The following is a 24,656-nucleotide window of genomic DNA, read 5'->3' on the forward strand; positions in this document are numbered from 1 at the left end:
TAGTTGTATCTACTGAGCGGACTCCCTGACCTATTGAGCCTCTTCTGTTTGTAAGTAGGGTTCAAAGAATTTGAAGGGCATTAACAGGCTAGCCCGAGGCTTGGGCTCCACTTACTCAGAATTTGTGTCAGGCTACACTTGTGGCTTACTTTGTAGAGTGCTTGTCTGGTATGCCTGAGGTCCTGGGTTCAATCCCCAGCACCCTGTGAACTTTACATGATAGTGGTCCATACCCACCATCCCAGCACTCGGTTTGACTGCTGTACAGAGTAGGAGGGGGCCAACCTGGGCTAGAGACACTGGTCAAAAAAAAAAAAAATCTGTGTTGAAGGTTGTGGCCCTCAAGGGTGTCTGGCTTTTGTCTGGGGGGGGGGGGGGGCTGATTGGCAGGTAGAGGCGGGCGGGAGGTCAAGGGACCAGTGCTGAAATCAGGGGTTATTCCTTCAGTGGTGGTGCCTCGGCCCCTTAGAGAGGCCTGGGTCAGTCACCTAGGTCTAAAATTGCATCCTTAAAGCATGGGAACTTGCTGGTTAGGCTGGCAACGCCTTGTGTTGGGTGCCCTTGACTCTCTCCATTCCCGGAGGTTTTCACGGCTCTTCAGTCGGTGGAGTCAATGCCCCTGTCTCTGCCTCTGTCTCCACATGGCCTCCTCTGTATTCTCCTCCTCCTCTTCTTCAAGATTTAGTTGTTAGTGTTAATTATGTGTATGTGTATGATTGCATCCATTTATGTGCATGGTAGATGTGCTTGGTGTCCATGGAGGCCAGAGGGCGTTGGATCCCCTGGACCTGGAGTTAGGAGATAGTTGCAAGTCACCATGTGGACGCTGGGAACCGAACGCTCATGCTCTTCTCCACTCACCGTTCTTTGCCACCTCCACCCCCTTCTTATAAGTTCATCTGTCATTGCATTTGGGATCCAACCTACGTCCAATCATTTTTGAGATTCGTTCCTATTTTGAGACAGAGTCTCACCATGCAGCTCGGGCTGGCCTCAAACTCATTCCGAAGCCCAGGCGGGCTTTACACTCACAATCCTCCCGCCTCAGCTTCCCAAGTGCTGGAATGACAGGCCTGTGCCCAGACCCTGTTTTCAAATAAGGTCTCACTCTGAGGTCTGGGTGGGCATCAACTTTGGGGGTGGTGGTGTATGCTATCCTTACCAGTGGTCATGTGCCATGTGAGTCCAGACTCAGATCTGCAGGATTCTCGGATTCAATCCCAGCTGTCATAAATTCTGCAGAGACTGAAATCCGTTCCTGAATGTCACTTCCTCATCTGTGGAGGGGCTAGTCACCCCTCACCACCATCTGGAGGTCACACAGGGCCACTGGCATGATTGAATATCTACACCGTGTGCATGGCGGGGTACCTTTTGTCCAGACAGCCCCACTATGAAAACAAACTACAGAACAAAAGTCATCCCTCTGTTGTGATGACCAGGTCTCGGCACTTGAGAAATGGAGGCAGGAGGATTAGAAGTTCAAGGTCATCTCTGCTAAAAGTCAGTTTGAAGCCAGCCCAGAGGGCAATGACCCTCTGGGAAGACAAAGGTGACCTGCTGCTGCTCTCCCCCAGGGTCCCAAGCACAGAGGTAACTTTGGTTCATGGCTTTTGTTCTTTCTACAAAAAACATGTTTACATCCAGGATAGTCCCTCCCTGCCCTCTCTGTCCTCCTTATCCTGGCTCCCGGTACCCGTGCGCACTTCCTGCATTTTGCAGCCCTTGGATTGGGCACCCGGATGGGTCCTGGGTCTTCCCCTTCTCTCCTTTGCCGTGTTTCCCATCATCAAAGTCAATGGAAAGTGGGCGTGCATTTGACAGCACGTCTTCGTGACATTGGGCCTCTTCCAGAACCATCTTCCCATGTCTTCCGGAACTTTCTCAGGGGATGTGTTAGTTTCTAAAGACGCCACTAATACCCCCTGGCTGGGTGCCTGGAAGCCACCTGTGAGTTAAGGTGCCACTAGGGATGAACTTCCTCTGAGGCCCCAGGGGTCCTAACATACCCCCCAATTCAGCTCCTGGGTTCTCCCAGCTTGTGGCCCCATCGATCACTCTATCCCTGCTCCACCTTCTGATAAGAACATCTGTTGTTGGATCTAGGACTCACCCCTGGCTGCTCTCAAGACCCTTAGTCATAACATCCGCAGACCCTTCCTCTTGACAAGGCCATGTTTATGCCTTCTGATAAACATAGCTTTGGTGGTGGGGGTGGGGAGGGGTTGACACCTTGCAGGAGGATGGTGCTAATAGCAACAGTCGGCACTGACCAAAATTGAAAGCACTTGAAAGGCTGAGGAAGGGGGAATCACAAATCCGAGGCCAGTCTGGGCTGTAGCCGAACACGAGGTGTCTGGGAATTAAATGGCTTGTCCCAGCAGCCACAGTCCAGAGCAGAAGGGAATGAATTCGAGTGTACTTGCTCACTTGCCTGCTTGTGCTCAGTTCAACTTCCCCGCTCCGTGTATTTCAGGACCCCTTTGCCTAGGGAATGGTGCCACCCACTGTGGACTGGGTCTTCCCACATCCGTTAACCTAATCAAGACAATTCCTACAGACATACCACAGGCCAACCCAATGTAGACAGTCCTTCTTTGAGACCCTCTTCCCAGGTGCTTCTGGGTATGTCAAGCTGACAGTTAAAGCCAACCATCACAAGGTCATGATTTTATTGATTGATTGATTGATTGATTGATTGATTTTGGTTTTTCGAGACAGGGTTTCTCTGTGTAGTTTTGTGCCTTTCCTGGAACTCACTTTGTAGACCAGGCTGACCTCGAACTCACAGAGATCCGCCTGCCTCTGCCTCCCGAGTGCTGGGATTGAAGGCGAGTGCCACCACCGCCGGGCTAAGGTCATGATTTTAAAAGACAAGGCACATCTTTGGGTGTGCTTAGCTCAGAGTTGTGTGTAAAAGATTAAAGGTTCATCACCACAGAACTTGGTCCCTGAAGGCACTTGCCAGGCTCAGTCACCATGACAGCATCACAGTAAGACCCTTTCTCAAACAAACAAACAGAACCATGGTTCAGGGATGTAGTTCCCTGGGGGAGGGTTTGCCTAGTGTGCACAAGGTTCTGGGTTCCATCCCCAGCACCGCGCACACTCACACACCTGCTTTCATTTGAGCGCTCAGTCCTCCAGGCACAAAGCTGTGTGTGGTCCAGGCATGCGCATCAGAACCAGAACCACCTGGTCTCTACAGGTCCACTCAAGGCATTTCCTGCAAGTGGAGGCTCACGGGCTCTGTGAGGTGGAGGTACCTGCCAGAGGATACACAGCTGTTGGACAAGGTCAGGTTTTATCTGGCATCTGGGTGCGTCACTCTTGCCTGGAGGTTACACCCTGACCCTCTTCAGGACCTGTGTGTGTGTTTCATGTTTGAATTTTTGTTGACACTTACAGAGGAGTGGGTCTTAACTCAAATTCACATTTCCAGGCCCTTGTGTGCATCAAGGTGACAGAGAAATCATGTGGCAGCCGCTGACAGAGCTGCACCCTCCAGGATAGCTGCTCCTCAGTGGGGTCCTCCCCGACCCTGGATAGTGATCTCTAGTGTGTGGCTGAGGGCAAGAGGCTGGACTTCCTTGTGCCTCAGTTTCCCTGCTTGTCAAGGGGACCGTGACTAGGAGGGATAAGTGGGTAATAATTGGGGTGGTGTGTTGGTGCCGCCAGGATCGTATCCAGCTGTGGGCTAACATGGGCAGCGAGGTGCTCAACTCAAGTTGGCAATGATGTCCTTAACATCGGGCCTTCTTGTTAATCCAGTGTGTTCTAGGAGGTGTCTGGGGTCCTGGGGTGATGAGTTTGAAAAAAGAAATAATTGAGCTGTATGGTGGGTGCTGAGATCTGAAGCTGCTGGAACTTTGTGGTAACCTCCTCCCTCTGTGTCCTCGTTTGCCCTGAGCCTCCTACCTGGTCAGGTGAGGTGGTGATGAGGGATGAGAGGGCCAGTGGGATGGCTGAGCAGGTAAGGAAGCTTGCTGCCAAGCCTGGTAGCCTGAATTTGATCCCTGGAACCTACACGGTAGAAGGACAGAACAGACCTCCACACGTGTGCTGTGGTGCGTCTGTGCCCTGCACGTACAAAATAAATAATAAATGAATGTGATTTTTTTTCCTTTTTTTAAATCGAAAGGGGCTAGGAAATGTCGTCATTTGTCCCCGTAACTCTCCCCTCTGTGCATGGACTTGCAGAGTAAGAATGACAATTGGCCCAGATCTAGCTACTGCCTCAGGCACGGACGGCCTCATCTTCCAAGGACTCAGTGTCCCCATGTGCAGAGTGGTTGCTGTGTTAGTTAACTCCCGAGTCCAGCTGTGAAGACTCAGGATTCAGAGCACACCCAGGGATATTGTCTGTGGTGGTGATGAAGGTGTCCCTGGGAACCTTCAACAGCAGAGGACAAGTCAAGTCAGATAAAGAGGAGGCCAGCCAGGGAAATGGCCGTGGCTGTGGGCAAGAGGCTGCCCTTGGGCTGAGCAGCCTGGCCTTGGAGGTCTTCCCATAGCTAACTTTCCGGGTCTGGGCTTGCATGGTTTGTGGTCCAGGAGCAGATAAGTAGGCTGGATTATCAGCAGTCAGGGCCACCAACTCCTCAGTGTGGGGAGGGAAGAGACAGGATGGGCTCTGTTTCAAGGCAGAGGCTAGCGGAGAGCCACTGTGGAGAACCTCCACAGCCCAGCCTCACAGGGGCATTGCCTCCTTCCCAGGCCCACAGCTGGGAATGTCTGAGCTCTGTTTGGTAAAACTGTGTGGGAATGGAAGGTGTCTCTTCCCTAGCAGTTGGGATACACACACACACACACACACACACACACACACACACACACACCCATACAAGACCTCCCGCTGCAGGTCAGGAGGGATATTTGGTGCCTTAAATGATCTCCAGGTGTCTTTAGTGTCACACTGAAGTCTGATGGGACAGAAACAGAGGAGGACTCTGGGGCCCTTCTGGGGAAACAGGTATTCCCTCTTTCCGTGGAGCTGACTGCTCTGTTGCATGCTGGGCCCTTCCCGGGCCCTGGAGCTGCATCGTAGACAGAGAAACAAGGTCTTCATGGACTATCTGCTGCACCCAGCACCTGCATGAAAGGCGGTGCAATGGTTGGTACATAGGGCCATGGTGAGGGTGGCGTGGATAACGAGAAGACCGGCGGGGCAAGGGTCTCTGGAGCCGAGCAGGAAGGAGTAGACCTCTCTGAGGGCCAGCCCAGTATCCTGTCCACCTGACCGAGAACCAAATTGAGTGTTTGTCCAAAGGATCTCGCGGGTGGCGGTGGCCCCGGCAGCAGGTGTCCAGGACACCTGTCGGGCTGCAGGTTGCTGAGGGTCAAAGGTCATGCACACCCACAAGGACAGCCTCTGGAAAAACCAAGTGGGTCACAGGTGTTTGGAGGAGCAGCAACAGCAGCTGACCCAAGAGGTCAGTGCCAGGGTCTCAAAAAGCGGACCGGAAGCACACGCCTTTAATCCCAGCACTCGGGAGGCAGAACCAGGCGGATCTCTGTGAGTTCGAGGCCAGCCTGGTCAACAGAGAGATCCAGGACAAGCACCAAAGCTACACAGAGAAAACCTGTCTCGAAAAACCAAAAAAAAAAAAAAAAAGCTGACCAGAGAATCACCTCCTGGGGAATCTGGACGCCACACACAGCTGAGTGGTCCAAGCACTGAGTGACCATGGATGGGCAAAGAGAAAAACCAAATGAGATTAAAAAAAAAAGAAAAGGGGTGGGGGCTGGAAAGCTGGCTCAGAGGTAAAGAGCACAGGCAGCTAGCTCTTCCAGAGGATTCCCGGCACCCACATCAAGCAGGTCATGACTGCTTGTAACATCAGCTCCAGGGGATCTTACATTCTCTTTTGGTCTCTTTAGGTACTACACTCATGTGCATAGAGCCACATATGCATTCAGTTTAATAAAGAATTAAGTTAAATTTAAATCTTCAGCAATCAAAAGGACTCTCAGGAGAGGGAATTGGATATAACCCTACAAAGGAAGAGAGCATCCTTTTTTTTAAAAAAGTGATTTATTTTTATTTCATGTGCATTCGTGTTTTACGTGTGCCTATGTCTATATGAGGGTGTCGGGTCCCCTGAAACTGGAGTTACAGGCAGCTGTGAGCCACTATGTGGGTCCTGGGAATTGAACCCAGGTCCTCTGGATGAGCAGCCTGTGCTTGTAACTGATGAGCCACCTCTCCAGCCCTCCGTTTTGTTTTTGGTTTTTGGTTTGTTTTTGAGACAGGGTCTCACTATGTAGTCCTTAGGCTGGCTTCAAACTCGTGAAGGTTGGAGGAGTGGGATGCTGGGAGTGGGGCCAGGTAGAGTGTTGAATGGGGACAGGGTCTCAGAAGGACGGATGAGAGGTAGTCTGTGGCCGTTGGTGGGAACAATTACCCAACACCATACATAGGAGCGGATACTTAAAAATGGCCCAAACCTGGAGCCTTCACCACAATGAAAGTGAATAAACCATCTGTGGCCAGTTTCCTCCTGAAGGGACACGGGTCACAGCCCTCCTTTCTCTGGCTTGTAGCTGGAGGACCCAGTGTCCATGGTGGCTGTGTTCCAGCTTGATGAATGTCTTAGAAAAATGGCAAGTCCCTGAAAATGTGGCCCCGAGCCATAGCTGATGCCGCAACCACTGCCCCTTCCTCTGAGGTTTGGCTGGAGAGCTGGAGGCCCTTGTGGTATTGTCCTCATTAGGAGTGTTTATGAGTGAGTGTCTTCCTTGCGACAGCTTCGTGCCCCAAGCCGCTGCGCACGCATCAACACTGGAAGGGGCCATGAGGGGACCAGGCTGGAGAGAGCTGAGGATAGAAACCCTGGCCCGGACCTACCCCCATGGCCTTGTAAGGCCTCATGTGACGCTAGCTCAATGGAGGACTCTCACACATTTCTAAATGTTCAAGTCCATAGCTGCCACTGCAAGAATTCTCTAGAAGTCTCCCACAGACCCCTCCCCCAGTCTAGAGGCAAGGCTGCCTTCCCTGAGAGGTAGAGCTCTCTCCCTGACAGTGAGCCACATGTATCTCTAGTGGGGGTAGGAGGCAGAGAGCCCTGGGTGGGTAACAACACAGTCTGCTGTGTGTGTCAAATGCGTATCCAGCACAGGGTTGTCGGGAAAGCAGAGACGGGAAGATGGCGGGTGTGAGGTCAGCCTGAGTTGCACACTGAGGTCCAGGCTAGCCTGGGTTGCATAACTTGTCAGAAAAAAACTACAGGAAAAGATGCCCCATTCACCACCTGGCTTGGCCCTTGATAAATGATAGCCGTTGTCACCTAGCCTGACACTTTGGCACCAGGGTCAAGAAACAGGAGCTCCCAGAATCCCTCGGGGCACCTGGAAGGTGACCAGTCCTCTCACTTCCTCTCTCTCTCCCTCTCTCTCTCTCTGAGACGGGCTCTGGCTCTGGCTGCCGTGAAAGTCATGGCAATCCTTTTGCCTTACCCTACTGAGTGCAGGGATTACAGATGTGAGTTACCACACCCAGCCCTCCACTAGCTTCCTGCTGCGTGGATTAGCTTGATCGACCTAAACCTAGCCGGGTTCTGCCTTGACTTGTCTCTCTGCTTTTAAAGTGGGACCCTGGCCCTGCTCTGCAGTGACTTCGCTCAGCTCAGCCTGAGGCTGGTGAGATGCGTGCAAGTCATGGTTGGTTGCTTCTTGTTGCTGGGTCGCGTCCTGAGCAAACTGGTGGTCCCTGTTTAGTGGGCTCCAGCTCAGGGCTGTGATAGAAGCTTCTGGAAACATCACTAAGTCTTTTGCTGGTGTTCTCATCTTTCTGAGTGACACCTGGGATTGAGCGAGGAGATTGCAGGTGGGTGGGAGTGGGTGACAGGCTTTAATGGCTGTTTCCCAATGATGCTGCACTGTGTGATGCGCCCTTCAAGCGTGCTGGTGCCGCCACCGCATGCCAGCAAATGCGTCTTGATGCTCTGAATGCTTCCTCTCAGGTCTCTGAGTCATGCAGGTGAGCAGAGTCCTCTTGTCCACTCACAACCGTTTCCCTGAGGGCAGAATCCAGTTTGGTTAACTTTGCGTCATTGTGCTAAGTACCAGTTTGGGGACTTGGAGGTGCTTGGGCAGGTTGGAGAGAATGAAAATGATTGAATAGATGGATAAACAAATGAATGAACAACCGAATGAATGAATGAATGAATGAGTGTTCTCAGCCTGTGTTGTTTTGGGTCGGGGCTAAGTGGAAGTGTCAGTGGGTGCAGGCACCATGTGAGCTGTGGGCTTAGGGTGTCTTCAGCCTGTGCCCATTTTGGCATGGGATGTTTGTGTGTGTGTGTGTGTGTGTGTGTGTGTGTGTGTGTGTGTGTGTATTGTACATATATATTGATACACACACACACACACACACACACACACACACACACACACACACACAAAGCCAGGGCCCTGTGCACATACCACACAAGTGCTCTGAATGTTAATGCCCGGCCCTTTTGACTTGAGAGCTGGAGTTGCTATCAAGTCTGGGGAAATCACTGCTCAATAAATAGACATGTGTTAAACAGCAACTGGCCCCAGAGCAAAAGCCAGCCTCACAGGCTTCCCATGAGGCCTCACCCACTGACAGCTGCCCGTGGGCTGGACACATACGATATACGGATCTGCTCTGTGTTCAGTACTGTGGGGGTTCTCCTCTGTGGGACTTTATCTGGGTGGCCCTTACTGTGGGCTACCTTTGGGAGCTGAAGGCGTGTGGCTCAATGTCCAGTCCTGGCCCAACCTGGGAGCTTCCTGAGGCTCTTACTGCTCCTGTCCCAGAGAAACCCACTGGCAGTGAGGATGCTTTTTTTTTTAAGCTGAAGCTACCCCGGAGGGCAACAAGGGACCCACTAGGGACCCTCTGATGGAGCTAGCACATCCTTTTCCCCGGGGCTCTGATTTTTATACCTGGACAGTTTCCCTGGCCTGTAAAACTGGGGTAAGGAGGCTTGTATCTTTCTTTCTTTCTTTCTTTCTTTCTTTCTTTCTTTTTTTTTAAAGATTTATTTATTTATTATGTATACAGAAGAGGGCACCAGATCTCATTGTAGATGGTTGTGAGCCACCAGGTGGGTGCTGGGAATTGAACTCAGGACCTCTGGAAGAGCAGCCAGTGCTCTTAACCTCTGAGCCATCTCTCCAGCCCCAGAGGCTTGTATCTTGAGGTCACCTCCCACCTCTGCCCCTAAAGATGAGTCTGCCTGTCCCTGGGTGTCACAGGAGCAGAAACCACGGTTTTCGCATAGCCCGAGGAACTCAGCAGCCACACCCTTTGACGTCTAGGGAACTTTCTAGCATGTGACTCTGGGGACATTGGTATCACTCTTGTGTACTAAGCTACTGTAGCAAAACTCTTAAAAACACTTATGGACAGCCTGTGGGCGGGTGCTGATGTTTCCCCACGATGACTTAGTGGACCGCCACGCCACAGTGAACAGGTACTCAGCTTCATTAGGCAAAGCCATGGCACCAACAACACATGCTCCCACCAGCATCATGTACACATTCTGGTTGCCCCCACCTCCTTGCCAGCATTTGTGACTGTCGGTCTTTCTCATTTTAGCCATGCTGGTATATGGCCTAGAGCTCATTATGAATTTAGGGGACATTTCCAGAGTTGGTGGGATAGCGCTATGAAGTCATAGGTCACCAGTCTTTATACACTGCCATCCCTTGTGTGTGGCTTTCCGTCTCAAAACTGTCTCATGATCCGGGGATGGCTGCTGTGGCTCTCTCCATCAGGACTGAATTTCTGGGTGCATGTTGGGGGCAGGGGCTTCTTCCTGAAACCGCATGAACTTTTGGTATTGGGGGGGGGGCTATGATGGAGAGGGGCTGTTTTACAAAGATTGGTCCTGTCCATTTTCTTCACTGCTCTGGTTCAGGCCTAGCGCACAGCCTCTTGTGTGCTGGGGGCTCGGCAGAGGCTGTGGAAGGGGATGCAACAGATGAGAGATGGCATGTGTGGCAGGCATGGGAGGGTTAGTGCAATGGGCTGTGAGCTTAGGAGCACCCTAGGGGTACGTGGAGAGTGAGCTAGGTAGGTGGTACAGAGAGGTGAGGTTGGAATAACACAGGGGAGACTCCACAAGACCCCCGATGGTCATTGCCAGGGATTTTGTTTTTTTGTTTTGTTTTTCCAAGACGGGGTTTCTCTGTAGTTTTGGTGCCCGTCCTGGAACTCGCTCTGTAGACCAGGCTGGCCTCGAACTCACAGAGATCCACCTACCTCTGCCTCTCGAGTGCTGGGATTACACCCGCCCGGCAAGATTTTTTTTTTAACCTGTGTGAATTGTTTTGCCTGCGTGGATGTTGTATGTCTGTGTACCACATGTGTGCCTGAGTGCCCATGAAAGCCAAAAGAGTGTCAGGTCCTCTGAAGCTGGAGTCAAGGATGGTCATGTACTGCCATGCAGGTACTGGGAACTGAACCCAGGTCCTCTGCAGGAACAGCCAGTGAACCTAACCACTGGGCCATCTCTCCAGCCCTTTCCCTGGCATATAATGTCTCCAAACGGCAGGCTGGATTGTCTGTTGGGGCCCATTCTCCCTGTGTGCATGGCACTCCATGTGGCTGGTGCATTGTGACTGATTGGCAGGCTCAGGGTGGGCAGGGTCTGCCTCAACCCTGAACCAAGCCTGCCAAACAAATCAGCAGTGACCCGAAGTGTGTTTTTCTGTTTTGTTTTGTTTTGTTTTTGTTTTTGAGACAGGGTTTCTCTGTGTAGCTCTGGCTGTCCTAGAATCACTTTGTAGACCAGGCTGGCCTGGAACTCACAGAGATCTGCCTGCCTCTGCCTCCCGAGTGTTGGGATTAAACGTGTGTGCCACCACCACCTGGCCAGAACTGTGTTTTTGAGCCTGAAGTGTGTTTCCTAAGGGAAGGATCAGGTTTTGCAATTTCCTAGGTCAGATTAATGATTGCTCCATGACACCGCAGTATCTGAGCTGAGCCGCCAGGAAGTCCCTGGAGAAGCTGGGAACAGTGCCCTGCTGATCCTGCGCGGTCCTATATGGAGACAGAGCCTGGGTAAGATTCCATCTCTGTGACCTTCCTGGGGCAGAGGCTTCTGAGCCTGGTGCTGTGCCTGTGACATATGGTCAGAGAGTCAATGAGGTGAAATGTGCCCGAGTGTCTTGTTACCTACATAAGGGTTCCTCAGGTCTCTAGCACCTCAGGTGGGTGCCTTGATTATCTCTGTCTGTTTTTGTTTTTCTTTTGCATGGCTCTGACATCCAGGTGTGTTTGGCTCCTGCAGGCTGACCTTTAGTTGGGAATTACCCTGGCTACAGTCAGAATGCCTTCTCACCCCAGGCCCACTGTGTTCTCTTTGGTTTGAGTGGCCCAGAGCCCACTTCCAGCTCAAAGTATTTATTTGTTTGTTTGTTTGTTTATTGAGACAGGGTTTCGGAGACAGCTCTGGCCGTCCTGGAACTCACTTCATAGACCAGGTTGGCCTCAAACTCACAGAGATCCTCCTGCCTCTGCCTCCCGAGTGCTGGGATTAAAGGCGTGACCCCAAAGCATTTGTTTATCTGGTGCCCAGCCATCCCACCCTACTCTACTCTGGAAGGCAAGCTGGTTTATTCTCTGTTGCACCCTGGCACCCAGGTCACTGCTAGGCACTTGGCACATAACTAGTACGTATTTGGGGTTACAAACAAATGATTGGAGCACCCCATCCTGCATTGTGCAGGGCATGGAGGTTGCTCCAATTTTCCTGTCTCTCAGGCACTTGGAGTGCATTTTGGGGGTCTCCAAGGCTTGCCGAGTGGGGTTGAGGGCTCATGGCTACTAACAGAGGAGGCAATCCCTCTGTATTGTTTTATTGCCGTTACTATGACAAAGGATCCAGGCTTGACGCTGGTATCACCTACCTCTGATGAGGCCGCTTCATTGCTGCTGCTCACTGCTGTAAACATCCGCGGGCAGAGAGGTCACAGGGGGGAGAAACCAGAAGCCAAAGAGAATCTGCACCCCAAAATCCTTTCCCAGTGAGGCCACACCTCCTGAGGGTCCTATCCCATCTCACGCGGCTTCACGTTAGAGTCCAAATCTCCATCCATGATGCTAAGCATGAGGATAAGGTCTTTGCAGGTGTTTTTAAGGTAAGGATCTGACGGGCCAGTGAGTGTCCTTGAAGAAGACAGAAAAGGGTGTGCAGCAGAAAGGAGGTGACAGAGAAGGCAAGGACGGGAGCCTGAGAGGCTGTAGGGGGCAGGGGAGGTCATTGCTCACTGGGATTCGGGTGTCAAGTGCGAGCGTCAGCCTGTGGCTTTGGCTATTGTTTGGGGCAGGTCTTGGCAAGGTTCCCCACATGGGCAATGTGGTCATCGTGGAACACCCCCCCCCCCCACCCCCCACCCCGGCTTTCCCCTCCAGGGCTGTCTGGGTCCTCAGCCCTCAGGCCAGCACTCAGTCCGGGCAGGAGGCTTGCTGCAAACCTCTTGTGTGGAAGTCATGGAAGGATCCTTTCACTTTGTCCTGCACGGGGCTGGGGACCAGCTGGGAGGGCCACGCTGTAGAAGCCAAAAGTATCTTTTTTTTTTTTTTTTTTTTTTTTGTTAATTTTTGAGAATCACTTCATTGAAAACTAGATAAATTGTTGAGAACGAAGGTGAGGCATTTTACCTATCATACATCCTGAAGAGCCCGAGCCGTGGGTGGGCTCAGAAATATTCTTCTCTTAGGCTAGAGGCACAGCTTAGTGGCACAGTGTATGCCTAGTCTGTGTGAGGACCTGTGTGAGGGTTCCGTCCTGGCATCCCCAAATGCCATCATTGGAGTGGCATGTGTGCATGTTTGTGTGTAGAGGTCAGAGGTCAACCTTAATGTTGTTTCTTAGGTCCAATTTTTTTTTTTTTTTTGAGCTGAGGATCAAACCCAGGGCCTTGCGCTTGCTAGGCAAGCGCTCTACCACTGAGCTGAATCCCCGACCCACGCCTTATTTTTTTTAAGGATCTATTTTTATTTTACACATATAGATGTTTTACCTGCTTGTATGTCTGTGCATCATGTGCATACCTGGTGATTGCAGAGGCCAGACTATGGCATCAGATCCCTTGGAGGTGGAGATACAGATGGTTGTGAGGCATCATGTGGGTGCTGGGATTCGAACTCGGGTCCTCAGGAAGAACAGCCAATGATGCTCTTAACCACTGAACCATCTCTCTAGTCCCTCACTTTGTTTTTAATGGCACAGGGTCTCTCTTTAGGATCTGGGTTTCACGCTGGGCCTCCTGCTGTCTCCATTTTCTGGGTTCTGGGATTACAAGCATGTACCACCACTTTTGGCTTTGTATGTGGGAGCTGGGGGTAGGGGTCAAACTCAGGCCCCCCTTATACTTTTGTTTGTTTGTTTGTTTTTTGGTTTTTCGAGACAGGGTTTCTTTGTATAGCTTTGGTGCCTGTCCTGGATTTTGCTCTGTAGACCAGGCTGGCCTCGAACTCACAGAGATCTGCCTGCCTCTACCTCCCGAGTGCTGGGATGAAAGGCGTGCGCCACCACCTCCCAGCTTGCCCTTATACTTTTGAAACAAGCAGTTTACAATGGAGCCATCAATACCTGTGTTCTCATCAAGCTCATACTATGTCAAAGGTGCCACAGGATGCTGGCTCCTCTGGGGGGTTCGTTTCCCAGACTGTTGGATTATGGTGTTCCAGGATTAGCTTTGACTCCTTCCTCAAAGTCTTCTGAGGTCTTGCCAGGTGCCTGGCGCTGCCTAGAAGTGCAAGGCGGCTGCGTGAGCATCATCGGTGGGATTTATGGCCTGGCAGGGAGACATAAGCACAATACACAGGATGCGTTCATTAAGGCATATGGGAAAACAGGGGAGCGCCTTGGAAAAAACAAGAGTGGGTGAGGGAGCTTGGAGCTCAGGGTGAGCTGTGTGGACCTTCCTGAGCACAGGCACGGCATCCCACGGGGCCTTGCCCATAAGGCTTCCTTGGCAAGCATATTGAAGAAGACAGCCAAGCAAGGGTCTGGGAGAGAGTGTGTGAGCATCGGAGGCAGAGCCGATGGAACAATAGAGAGAATTATGGCAGGTCATGGCATTAGAGATGCCACCAGCGCCAGACAGAGGAAGAGGCTCATAGGTCAATGTCATGGTAAAATTTTATCAATTTTTTTTTAAAGAATTTTACTTATTTTTTTTTTAAGATTTATTTATTTATTATGTATACAGCATGTATGCCTGCAGGCCAGAAGAGGACACCAGATCTCATTACAGATGGTTGTGAGCCACCATGTGAGTGCTGGGAATTGAACTCAGCTCCTCTGGAAGAGCAGCTAGTGCTTGCTCTTAACCTCTGAGCAATCTCTCCAGCCCCCCTAATTTGTTTTTAAAGAATCATTTGGATGGGGGTTGGGCATGGCATGCAAATGCCAGAGCAGAAGTCAGAGGACAGTTTGCTGGAGTAGCTTCTGTTCTTCCCTACTGTGGGTCCCAGGGACCTAACTCCGGTCCTCAGGCTTCGGGGTAAGTGCCTTTACCTGCTGAGTCACCTTGCCAGCCAACGAATTCCAAAGTGAAATTTTTTTTTTTTGGAAAGATGTTGGACCGCAAGCTTCAGATAAGGGAAAGGCCACAGCACCACAGGCATTATGCACCCCACATTAATCACTGGGCTCAAGGGCACTTCATATCTTCAGCCTCCTGCAACCCCAACCACCTGCTCTCCTCGGGAACCGCCCATCACCCCATGCTTTTGAGATTTTGGGGGAGTTCCCTGTGACCAAAAGAGCCAAGCAGGATCTTTGGGGAGCCTGCCCTGCCAGCTTTCCTGAAGAGCCCTCTGGGAGGGGAAGGGAGCCAGTCTGTTTGGGTGAGAGCCTGTGGGCACTCTCCACAGTTCTGCTGGGCTCTTGCACCTTGAGAATTCCTCTAGGGCAGAGTTTTCAAACTGTGGGATGTGATCTTTCGGAAAAGGGTTGTGACATCTCTGGGGTATGTGGGCGATTGGTATTTCAAGTATGGTGTGTGTAGGGGGGGAGTTGCCAGAGAAATGGCTCAGAGATTAAGAGAGGTGTGTGTGTGTCTGTGTGTCTGTGTGTCTGTGCACGTGCGTGCGCAGATGCCAGAAGAGAGTGTTGGATCTCCTGGAAGCTGGAGTTACAGTTTTGTACTCTTAACCATCTCTCTAGCTGGCCCCCACAAGTTAAAAGCAAAGAAACAAATAAATAAAATTCTAAACCACTAAGAGCCTAAGGTGTAATGACATCCTGGGATCCCTGCAATCCCAGCACTGAAGAGGCGGATGCAAGAAAAGATCAGGAGTTCAAGGTCTTCCTCAACTACATAGAGGGTTCAAGGTCAGCCTGGGCTACTGGAGACCTCATCACATACAAAGAATCCAAAAACCCACCCTAGAGGAACGGTGCGGTACACAGTCAGAAATACTGCATTTGCGATGGAGGTCATTTTGGCGGGGGAGATTGCCCCGGGTGGCATGCAGCATTTGGAAGCTGGTGTTCTGGGTCCCAAACAGGGACTCCACAGAGCCACTGGGCATTACACAGATACGATCTACTCCAGACGTGGACATGGCTGCCTGCTGTCTCCCCAGGCTGTGTACCTCACCTATGTCCTCACTTATTTTGCTCTAGCTTCCTATTTTTTGCGCAGTTGCTGGGAAATTACATCCTATGTGACTTTACAGTTTATCTTTTTAAAATGACAGGTGACGTTCCGTTTGGGCATATAATTTAGGGGCCAGCAAGGTGGCCCCAGTGGGCGAAGGCACTTGCTGCCAAGCTTGATGGACTGAGTTCGATCCCTGGGGCCCACATGGTGGAAGGAGAGGACCAACCTCTCTACAACTTGTCCTCTGATTTCCACACATGTGCCCTGGCATGTGCAAACACCTCCCCCAGCCCACATATCTATGTACTCAAATAAGTAACTGCAGTGATTAAAAAAAAAATAAAAAAATACAAGCGTTGATTGAGTCCGCCAGCCTTGGCTGTTCTGGAGCTTTGCACAGTAGGACTCACACAGCCTATATGCTTCGTTTCTGCCTTCTCTCCGCTCCCCCACAGTACTCCACTGCACCCTTCTTTCCTGTGAGACCTTTTCCAGGCTTCTATGTAGCCCAGGCTGGCCTTGAACTCACTATGTAGCTGAGGATGACCTCCAACTCCTTGATCCTCCTGTCTCTGCTACTGGAGTGTGCTGGGAATGGAACTGACTTAATCCACCAGGTCACATACAGAGGCACAAACCCCCCCCCCCCCCGTGGCCCCCTTCCCCCCCCCACCAACCGTGTTGCCAGAGGCAGGTTTGTGCCCTCCCAGCAGTTCTCCAGATGTTTCCTAGAGCCTTGTTGTACAAACGCCCCTGTCATGGGTGGACCCGGAGCCCGGCACGCTTTCATAGCTGGCCAGCCCTGGCTGGAACTCCCTCCTGGGATCTTTTTCCTGGCACACAGCCTTTTTTTTTTTTTTTTTTTTTTTTGTCTCTGTTCTGTTTTCTTGCTATTGTGAGACAGACATTGGCTGGCCTCAGCCAGGCTGCCAACCTTCTGCCTCAGCTGCCTGATGCTGAGGTAATAATCGTGCACCCCAAAACACAGCTAGATCTTTTTTTTTTCCCCCTAAGTTTTTCACATTTTGTTTATGTTGTTATGGTGATAGGGAAGGAACCCAAGGCCTATGTACATGCTAGGCAAGCTCCCTTCCACTGAGCTACATTTTCAACCCTCACCTACATTTTCTTTTATTTTAAATATAGTGTTGTTTATTTATTCTTTGAGAATTACATTCATACAACGAATTTCAGTGCTATGGACTTGCTACTCCTCCTGGATTCTTCTATGGGCCCCTCTTAACTTTATGTGTTTATGGTTTCTTTTCTTGTCCTTTGAGACAAGGTCTCACCAGGTAGCTCTGACTCATCTCGAACTCAAAGAGATCCTCCTGCCTCTGCTTCCTGAGTGCTGGGAGTAAAGGCGTGCGCCACCACATCCAGCTTCCGGTCTTTTTTTTTCTTAAGTATCCCACTGAATCTGATCACTATGGCCCATATACACATAGTATGGGGGCCAGTTTATACTATGGCCATTTAGCAGAACAGTAGTACGTTCACCCTAGGAGCCCGTGAGCTCTCAGCCATCTGTTCTTGGCCAGATTCATAGTACCAGGCATGTTTTTTGCCCTGTGGAGCAGGTCTTACATCCAGTCAGAAAGTGGTTGATTACCCCCATAATATGCATACCATTAATGTATCTATGGGCCTATCTTTTTTTTTTTAATTTTATTTATTTATTTTTATTTTATGTGCATTGGTGTTTTGCCTGCATGTATGTATGTGTGAGGGTGTTGGATCCTGGAGTTACAGACAGTTGTGAGCTGCCATATGGGTGCTAGGAATTGAACCCGGGTTCTCTGAAAGAGCAGCCAGTGCTCTTAACCATGGAGCTATCTCTCCAGCCCTGTTTAGTTTCTTTTGAGACAGGGTCTCCCTGTGTAGCCCTGGAAGGCCTGGAACTCACAGAGATACACCTGCTTCTGCCTTCAGAGTGCTGAGATTAAAGGTGTGGGTCCCCCCATGCCTGACCTCAGGCTTCTTATTTACCTCTGGGAGAAGTATTATCCGTGTGTGTGTGTGTGTGTGTGTGTGTGTGTGTGTCTGTCTGTCTGTCTGTCTGTCTGTCTATGTCTGTCTGTATCTATGTCTGTGTCCTGTGTTTGGAAACAGAGCTTCATAACTGTTATCTAGTCAGCTGGTGCTGGTGTCTCTGGTCTCTTTGACTGAAAAAAGGTGGGGGGAGGTGACTCTAGAGTTACAGTGGGCCAGAATCCACCTACTGAGAGAGTGTGGGGCAGAGCAGGAAGGGTCACTAGGAGACAGTGTGACACCAGAGGCCTGCCTGATCCCGTCACTGCTCCCTGTCAACTATTTTTTTTTAGATTTATTTATTTATTATGTATACAGCATATATGACCAAAAAAGGGCACCAGATCTCATTACAGATGGTTGTGAACCACCATGTGGGTGCTGGGAATTGAACTCAGGACCTCTGGAAGAGCAGTCAGTGCTCTTAACCTCTGAGCCATCTCTCCAGCCCTCCCTGTCAACTCTTACCTGAACCTTTCAGTGGCCCATGAGGTGGATGCTGTGACATCCTAGGTCACCAGGAGAAAGTAACTATGACAGTTGCTGCCCCAAAGGGCTATGGAGCTGGCCAGGAATGGGAAGTGCAGTACAGGGCAAAGCCTAGCATGGGGCACCCGGGGACACTCTGGCTGCCGCCGCCAAGGTCCCGAAATGCCTCTCTGTGTGCCAGAAATTCAGGCTGTGGTTGAATGGTGGCCACAGGTAGCCACAGCTGTAAGGTGTGACGGGGCTTCTCCTAGGTGGAGATTCATACTCAGCTGACAATTTATTTTCCTTGAGTCCCATGGAGGACAGGCTAGACCCAGACATGGCTTCAGTGACAGGGTCTTGTAGTAGTCAAGAACAAACCCAGGCCCAGAGAGGTAAGCTAGGCCTGGGAGAGTGTGATCCAGTGTCTGCCTGCCTGCCTTGGAGTCCACCCTGACCTGCCAGCTCTGGCCTGCCACCTCCTCTGGGGTCTCTACCTGTTGTTTCTGGCTGTTTGAGGACAGTGGGATGGTAGTCCTTGTCCTGGAAGGCCTAATTCAAAGACAGTCAGAGGTGATGTAAACTGCCTGAGACCTGGCCTTTGGACATTGCTGTCTCTGATGAGCTGGGGGTGGGGACTCTTAGCTCTTATGGAAAGCAGAGGTCAGAGACTAGCCCACCTCTTCCTTCTAGACTTTGAGAAAATTGGTGGTTTTGATTTGTTTGTTTTTTCGAGACAGGGTTTCTCTGTGCAGCTTTGGAGCCTGTCCTGGATCTCGCTCTGTAGCCCAGGCTGGCCTCGAACTCACAGAGATCTGCCTGCCTCTGCCTCCCGAGTGCTGGTATTAAAGGTGTGTGCCACCACCGCCCGGCTGGTGGTTTTGTTTTGAGACAGAGTCTCATTCATCATGTATCTCAGGCTGGACCTCATAGTTACCATCTTCCTACTTCAGCATCCCAAGTGCTGGGGTGACAGTCCTGTACTACTACCACGTCTGCTTGTATGGCTAGGGACCAAACCCAGGGCTGCCTGCATGCTAGGCAAGCACTGAGCCACGCCCCCTGCCCTGCTTGGTGGTGGTGGTAGTGGTGTGTGTGTGTGTGTGTGTGTATTTTGTCCCTCGAAGCTGGTGACTGTGAAGAATCCAAGCCATGCCAGGCGGCGGTGGCGCACACCTTTAATACCAGCACTCGGGAGGCAGAGGCAGGCCGATCTTTATGAGTACAAGGCCAGCCTGGTCTACAGAGCGAGTTCCAGGACAGCCAGGGCTACACAGAGAAACCCTGTCTCGGGAAAACAAAATAAAACAAAATGAAAAGAACATGTCTTATGACCCTGACTTCCTTCCCCTCGAAGCACAGACCCATGTTTCCCTGGTTCAGTAAAAGCCCCACAAGGCTGGGAACAGACAGTCTGTCTCGTTCCCACTGCTCTCTGCCACTTCTGGGACCTGACCTGTCAAGAGCTGCTGCTGACAACATGCTTGGTGAAGGGAAGGAAGGAAGGAAGGAAGGAAGGAAGGAAGGAAGGAAGGAAGGAAGGAAGGAAGGAATTAATGAGTGAATAAAGGAACAGAAGGATTAGTAAAGGAACGAGTGAAATGATGAATGAAAAATGAAAAAAGAGAAATGAGTGAATGAAGGTAAATGGAAAAAAATGAATGAATGTAAATGAAAAAAATGAATGAATAGCTTCACGAATGGGTGACTGGGTGAATGGCAGTGCAAACGTCACCGAGTCACAACCGCTTTGGTGCAGGGCTCCAGTCCTAGGAGCGCATTCCCTGAGGAGCACTGTCTTAGCCGGGGTTCTGTTGTGCTGGGAAGAGATACCATGACCGAGACAAACGCTTATAAAAGAAGATATATAACTGGGGGGCTTGTTTACAGTTTTCAGAGGCCTAATCCCTTATCCTCATGGCGGGGAGCATGGCAGCGAGTACCGTGGGCATGGTGTTCAAGGAGTAGCTGAGACACAGACAGAAAGAGAACTAACCCTGGGCGTGGAGAGGGCTTGTTTGCTTGTTTTGTTTGTTGAGACAGGATTTCTCTGTGTAGCCCTGGCTGTCCTGGATCTCACTCTGTAGCCCAGGCTGGCCTCAAACTCACAGAGATCCGCCTGTCTCTCCCTCCATAGTGCTGGGATTAAGGAGGAGCGCCACCACCACTAGGCTTTGGAGTGAGCTTTTGAGTTGTTTTTTTTTGGTGGAGCTGATGATCGAACCCAGGGCCTTGCGCTTGCCGCTCTACCACTGAGCTAAATCCCCAACCTCAAAGGTCACCCCTAGCAACACACATCTCCTCCAACATGGCCACACCCACTCCAGCAAGGCCACACCTCCTGGTCGTTCCAATCGAGTCACCGACTGGGGACTAAGTATGCAAACATATAAGCCCGTAGGGGCCATTCTCTTTCAAATCACCACAACCGCCTTTCCTGACTGGCCTTTGGGGCCCCCGGCACAGGCCAGTCTCGGGCAGCTGTTGTGAGGAGGCAAGCCCCTTCTTATGCTCCACTCTCTGTCTCCCTGCAGAATGTCCGCATAGACCCCAGCAGCCTGTCCTTTGGGATGTGGAAGGAGATCCCGGTCCCTTTCTACCTGTCCGTCTACTTCTTCGAGGTGGTCAACCCCGACGAGGTCCTAAAGGGTGAGAAGCCGGTAGTGCGGGAGCGTGGACCCTATGTCTACAGGTGAGGCCAGGCGGGATGGGGTGGGGCTATTGGGGGGGCGGGTCTGCTGTGTTGTTGAGCCTTGGAGGTGGGCCAGGCACAGAAGAGGGAGGCCATCATGGCTGAACATTTCTTTATGGAGTGATGCTGTGGGCCTGGGCTGAGAGCTAACATATGCGTGTATCTGTGTTTATTGGGGGGAGGGGGCACGGAGGGCACAAAAGCGACGACATGGCAGCTATGGAGTCAGAAAAGTTAGACAGTGGTGTGGAAATGAAGCCAGTTAGCATGGCACCTAAGAAGTCTGCCGCAAGCCGGGAGGGGCTTGTGTCTTAGTTGACGTGGCCTATGTAGGCCTGTGTGGGCCTGTGTGAAGAGACTTGTGACTTCAAGCCTGAAGGGGAGCGTGTGGCCCTGGAACAATGGGATGAGCAGTGCAAAAGTCCTGAGGAGAATTGTGGCATTGGGAAACAGTAAGGAAACCAGCTTATGGTACTGCAGGGCCTGGGACTTACCTGCCAGCAGCTCTCTCCTTGGTTTCCTGTGGGTGCAGCCACCTGCTGAGGTGGGAGTATTATTGTTCCACCCTACAGATGCAAAAACTGAGGCCTCAGAGGTTTTTGCATTCAGTGGCACATGTCCCAATCCTGGGCTCTCATGGTTGAAACTATGGACTCTTAAGTGTCGCCGCCTGGTCCTCTACCCTTGGGCAAGGGGCTTTACTTCTGTATCCCTGTTTTCCCATCTGTGAGATGGAGAAACCCACCCACGTGGGTGGGTTCCAGGACCAGGTGAGATGGTTAGTTTAAGCCTCTTCGTTTAGCATGTGGCATGTAGTAAACTCTCAGTCAATGCTGGCTGGGTGGATATGAGCTTGGTGCTGGGTGCTGGTTGTCAAGAGAAAGGGGGATGTGGGAACTTGGGGGACTTTCTAGAGGGTTTCAGAGATCCTTGTGGTGCGTGAGGGAGAGAAGAGAAGGATTTGTTGGTGGCGGCAATGTCTTGCCACGGGCGGACCCTGGGTATATAGACAAGAGGAGGCAAGCTTGGCCTCGGCACTGTTGGGTATCAGTGGCTCGAAGGGTGTGCTGGGGGCTGATGGGAGCATCCTCATGACCTCACACACCCAGCTGATCCAGTCTCTCTCCACAGGGAATTCAGACACAAGGCCAACATCACCTTCCACAACAATGACACTGTGTCCTTCGTGGAGCATCGCAGCCTCCATTTCCAGCCCGACAGGTCCCGGGGCTCGGAGAGTGACTACATTGTACTGCCCAACATTCTGGTCCTGGTGAGGCTGTGGCCCCGTGTCTACCCCATGCCTACCCCACTTTTTCCCCACTGTCTCCATAGTGACCACCCCATCCTTCTCATTACCTTACTTCCCACCTGAGACTCTGGGACCTCCAATCGTGGTCCCTGATGAAGCCTGGAGGTCAGCGCCACCGGGAACCAGTGTGGCAGGGTCACCTGATCTGGGCAGGTGGGAGTCAGGAAGAGCAGGCATTTATTTATTGAGTACAGTGTTGGCAGTTGCTGGGTGACTGCCGGGGTGCATGCTGGGACCCAGTCAACTCAGAGCAGTCCCAGCTGTCTTGGGGAGAAGGCAAGAGTGAGGTCAGAAGGGCCAGGAGGACCCTCCCCATGGACGAAGTCCCAGGCACCAACTGGACCAGCCTCACCAGGCCAGGGGCGGATCCCATGGTCTGATTTTCATACTTTTTGGAAGATTCTTTTGATTCCTCATCCCCACCCCCAGCCATAGGAGATTGTCAGAAACACCAGTTAGGTGCTGGCTGGCTTTGCCCTTCAGTTTCCCTGCCTGCCAGCCCTAGGTCTGATGGGACTGGAGGGAGAATTTTTGTTTTTATTTGTTTGTTTGTTTATTATCATTATCATTCTCTTGAGACAGAGTCTCACTATGCAGCCCTGGCTGTCCTGCAACTCACTCTGTAGACGAGGCTGGCTTTGAACTCACAACGATCCGCCTGCCTCTGCCTCCCAAGTGCTGGGATTAAAGGTGTGCGCCGCCACATCTGGCACATGGCTCCTTTTTTATATATTAAAACAACAACAGGAGCTGGAGAGATGGCTCAGTGGTTAAGAGCACCGACTGCTCTTCCAGAGGTCCTGAGTTCAATTCCCAGCAACCACATGGTGGCTCACAACCATCTGTAATGAGATCTGGCGCCCTCTTCTGGCCTGAAGGCATACATGCAGACAGAACACTGTATGCATAATAAATAAATAAATCTTTAAAAAACAACAACAATCCATGCTGGGCCAAAAAGATGCCAGTAACCCTCATGACCTGAGTTTAATCCTCTCCAGGACCTATGTGTCTCCCACAAGTTGTCCTTTGACCTCCATACATGTGCTGTGGCAACCCCACCCCACCCCCAATAAACATAATAAGAACCCTGTGTTGATTACTGATAATGAAGGGGACTGACCTGTAAGGGGGGTGAGGCGGGGAAAGGAGGGGAAGCGCAGCACAACACGCTTCATGGAGAAAGTTCAGCCATGCATCGCCCCCGAGGCAGAGGTGACTTTTGGTTGAACAGCCTTTGGAAAAACCTTGGACCCAGATGCATGCTGCAAAGGAACACCAACACCAAAACTGTAAAAACTCAGCTGCGCTCAGGGCACTTTGACCCTGGGGGGGGAGCAGATGTCCTGGAATCCCACCATGAGGGAGGACACATGAGAAGTGGGGTGGAATCCCTGTGAAGAGGCTGAGGCAGGAGGATGCTGAGTTCTGCATCAGCCTGGACTGGACTACATCTTGAGACCCTGTGTTTAAAAAAAAAAAAACAGAAGAGGCGGCTGCAGGAGGTTGGGGAGACTTTCTCAATGTGTTCCGTTCCTGGGCTCCTGTTACTGATAGCGTGGGGTCGGCATCCTAGTTATAAACAGAGCACCGGATCTTTGCTGGCCCTCTTCTCGGGCAGGCCCGCTCCCAACCTTGGGTACAGCCTCGACTGTTCTGAGGGTGCAGGACAGCCTGGAAAACCTTCTTTGCCCCAGCTCTGCAGAGTGTCTCCTGCTAGGCCTCAGGTGTGGCTCTACAGTTACAGTGGCTGAGGAGGGCTTCTGAATGCCAGGCTTGAGCTTTGTGACTGCCTTAGAGTTCACTTAGTCTGAACCCTTTGCATGTTCTTGAGTACATATTTCCCTAGCAACAAGGACCAGGGAAGGGTCCACACTCAGGGCCTGAGCTCCTTGCCTGAAACCTGGTTGAAGGTAGCGGGAGGGAGACACATCCATCTCCCTAGCCCCATGTCCTTGGCTTTGCAGAGTGGCGCAATAATGATGGAGAACAAGCCTGCAGGTCTGAAGCTGATGATGACCTTGGGGCTGGCCACCATGGGCCAGCGTGCCTTTATGAACCGCACTGTTGGTGAGATCCTGTGGGGCTATGACGATCCCTTCGTGAATTTTCTCAACAAATATTTCCCAGACATGTTCCCCATCAAGGGCAAGTTCGGCCTGTTTGTTGAGGTAAGTGTCTTCTGTCCACACAAACTGTTGTGAAAGCCAGCTGTAATGCAAACCAGCTTAAGTAAAATGGGAAAATTATCAGCTCATATAACAGAAAACACCAGTATTGCATTCAGGTGTGGCTTGATCCAGTTCAAGGGGTGTGTGACTGGGGTTTAGCTTAGAAAATTGGAGGCTTTGCTGGAGGAGATGGAGGACCGGGTTCTTGAGAAGCATACCTCAGATGTCCCATCAGTGTGACTCAGAGGTGCCTGCTTATTCTCAATCTTGACCTTAAGTAACCTGAGCTAAGATCTGATCTCTGACCCCTGCTCCAGCTCAGCTTTCTTTGAGGGAATCTGCTGATGAGGTAGGCTTGCAGTGAGGGTCAATGGCATGACCTAGTCAC

At 51.3% G+C, this 24,656-nt stretch overlaps 1 protein-coding gene across 1 annotated transcript in view; it reads left to right on the top strand.

Annotated features, from left to right (window-relative positions):
- Window positions 1–24,656, top strand: part of Scarb1 (scavenger receptor class B member 1) — a 51,446-nt gene that overhangs the window by 18,744 nt on the left and 8,046 nt on the right. The window contains exons 2-4 of the mRNA XM_036172068.1: window positions 20,628–20,785; window positions 21,917–22,058; window positions 24,065–24,268. Coding sequence (XP_036027961.1) covers window positions 20,628–20,785; window positions 21,917–22,058; window positions 24,065–24,268 — 504 coding nt within the window. The remainder of the gene's footprint in view (window positions 1–20,627; window positions 20,786–21,916; window positions 22,059–24,064; window positions 24,269–24,656) is intronic.

This window comes from Onychomys torridus, chromosome 22 (assembly GCF_903995425.1).
Source record: "Onychomys torridus chromosome 22, mOncTor1.1, whole genome shotgun sequence".
In the NCBI taxonomy this organism is placed as follows: Eukaryota; Metazoa; Chordata; class Mammalia; order Rodentia; family Cricetidae; genus Onychomys; species Onychomys torridus.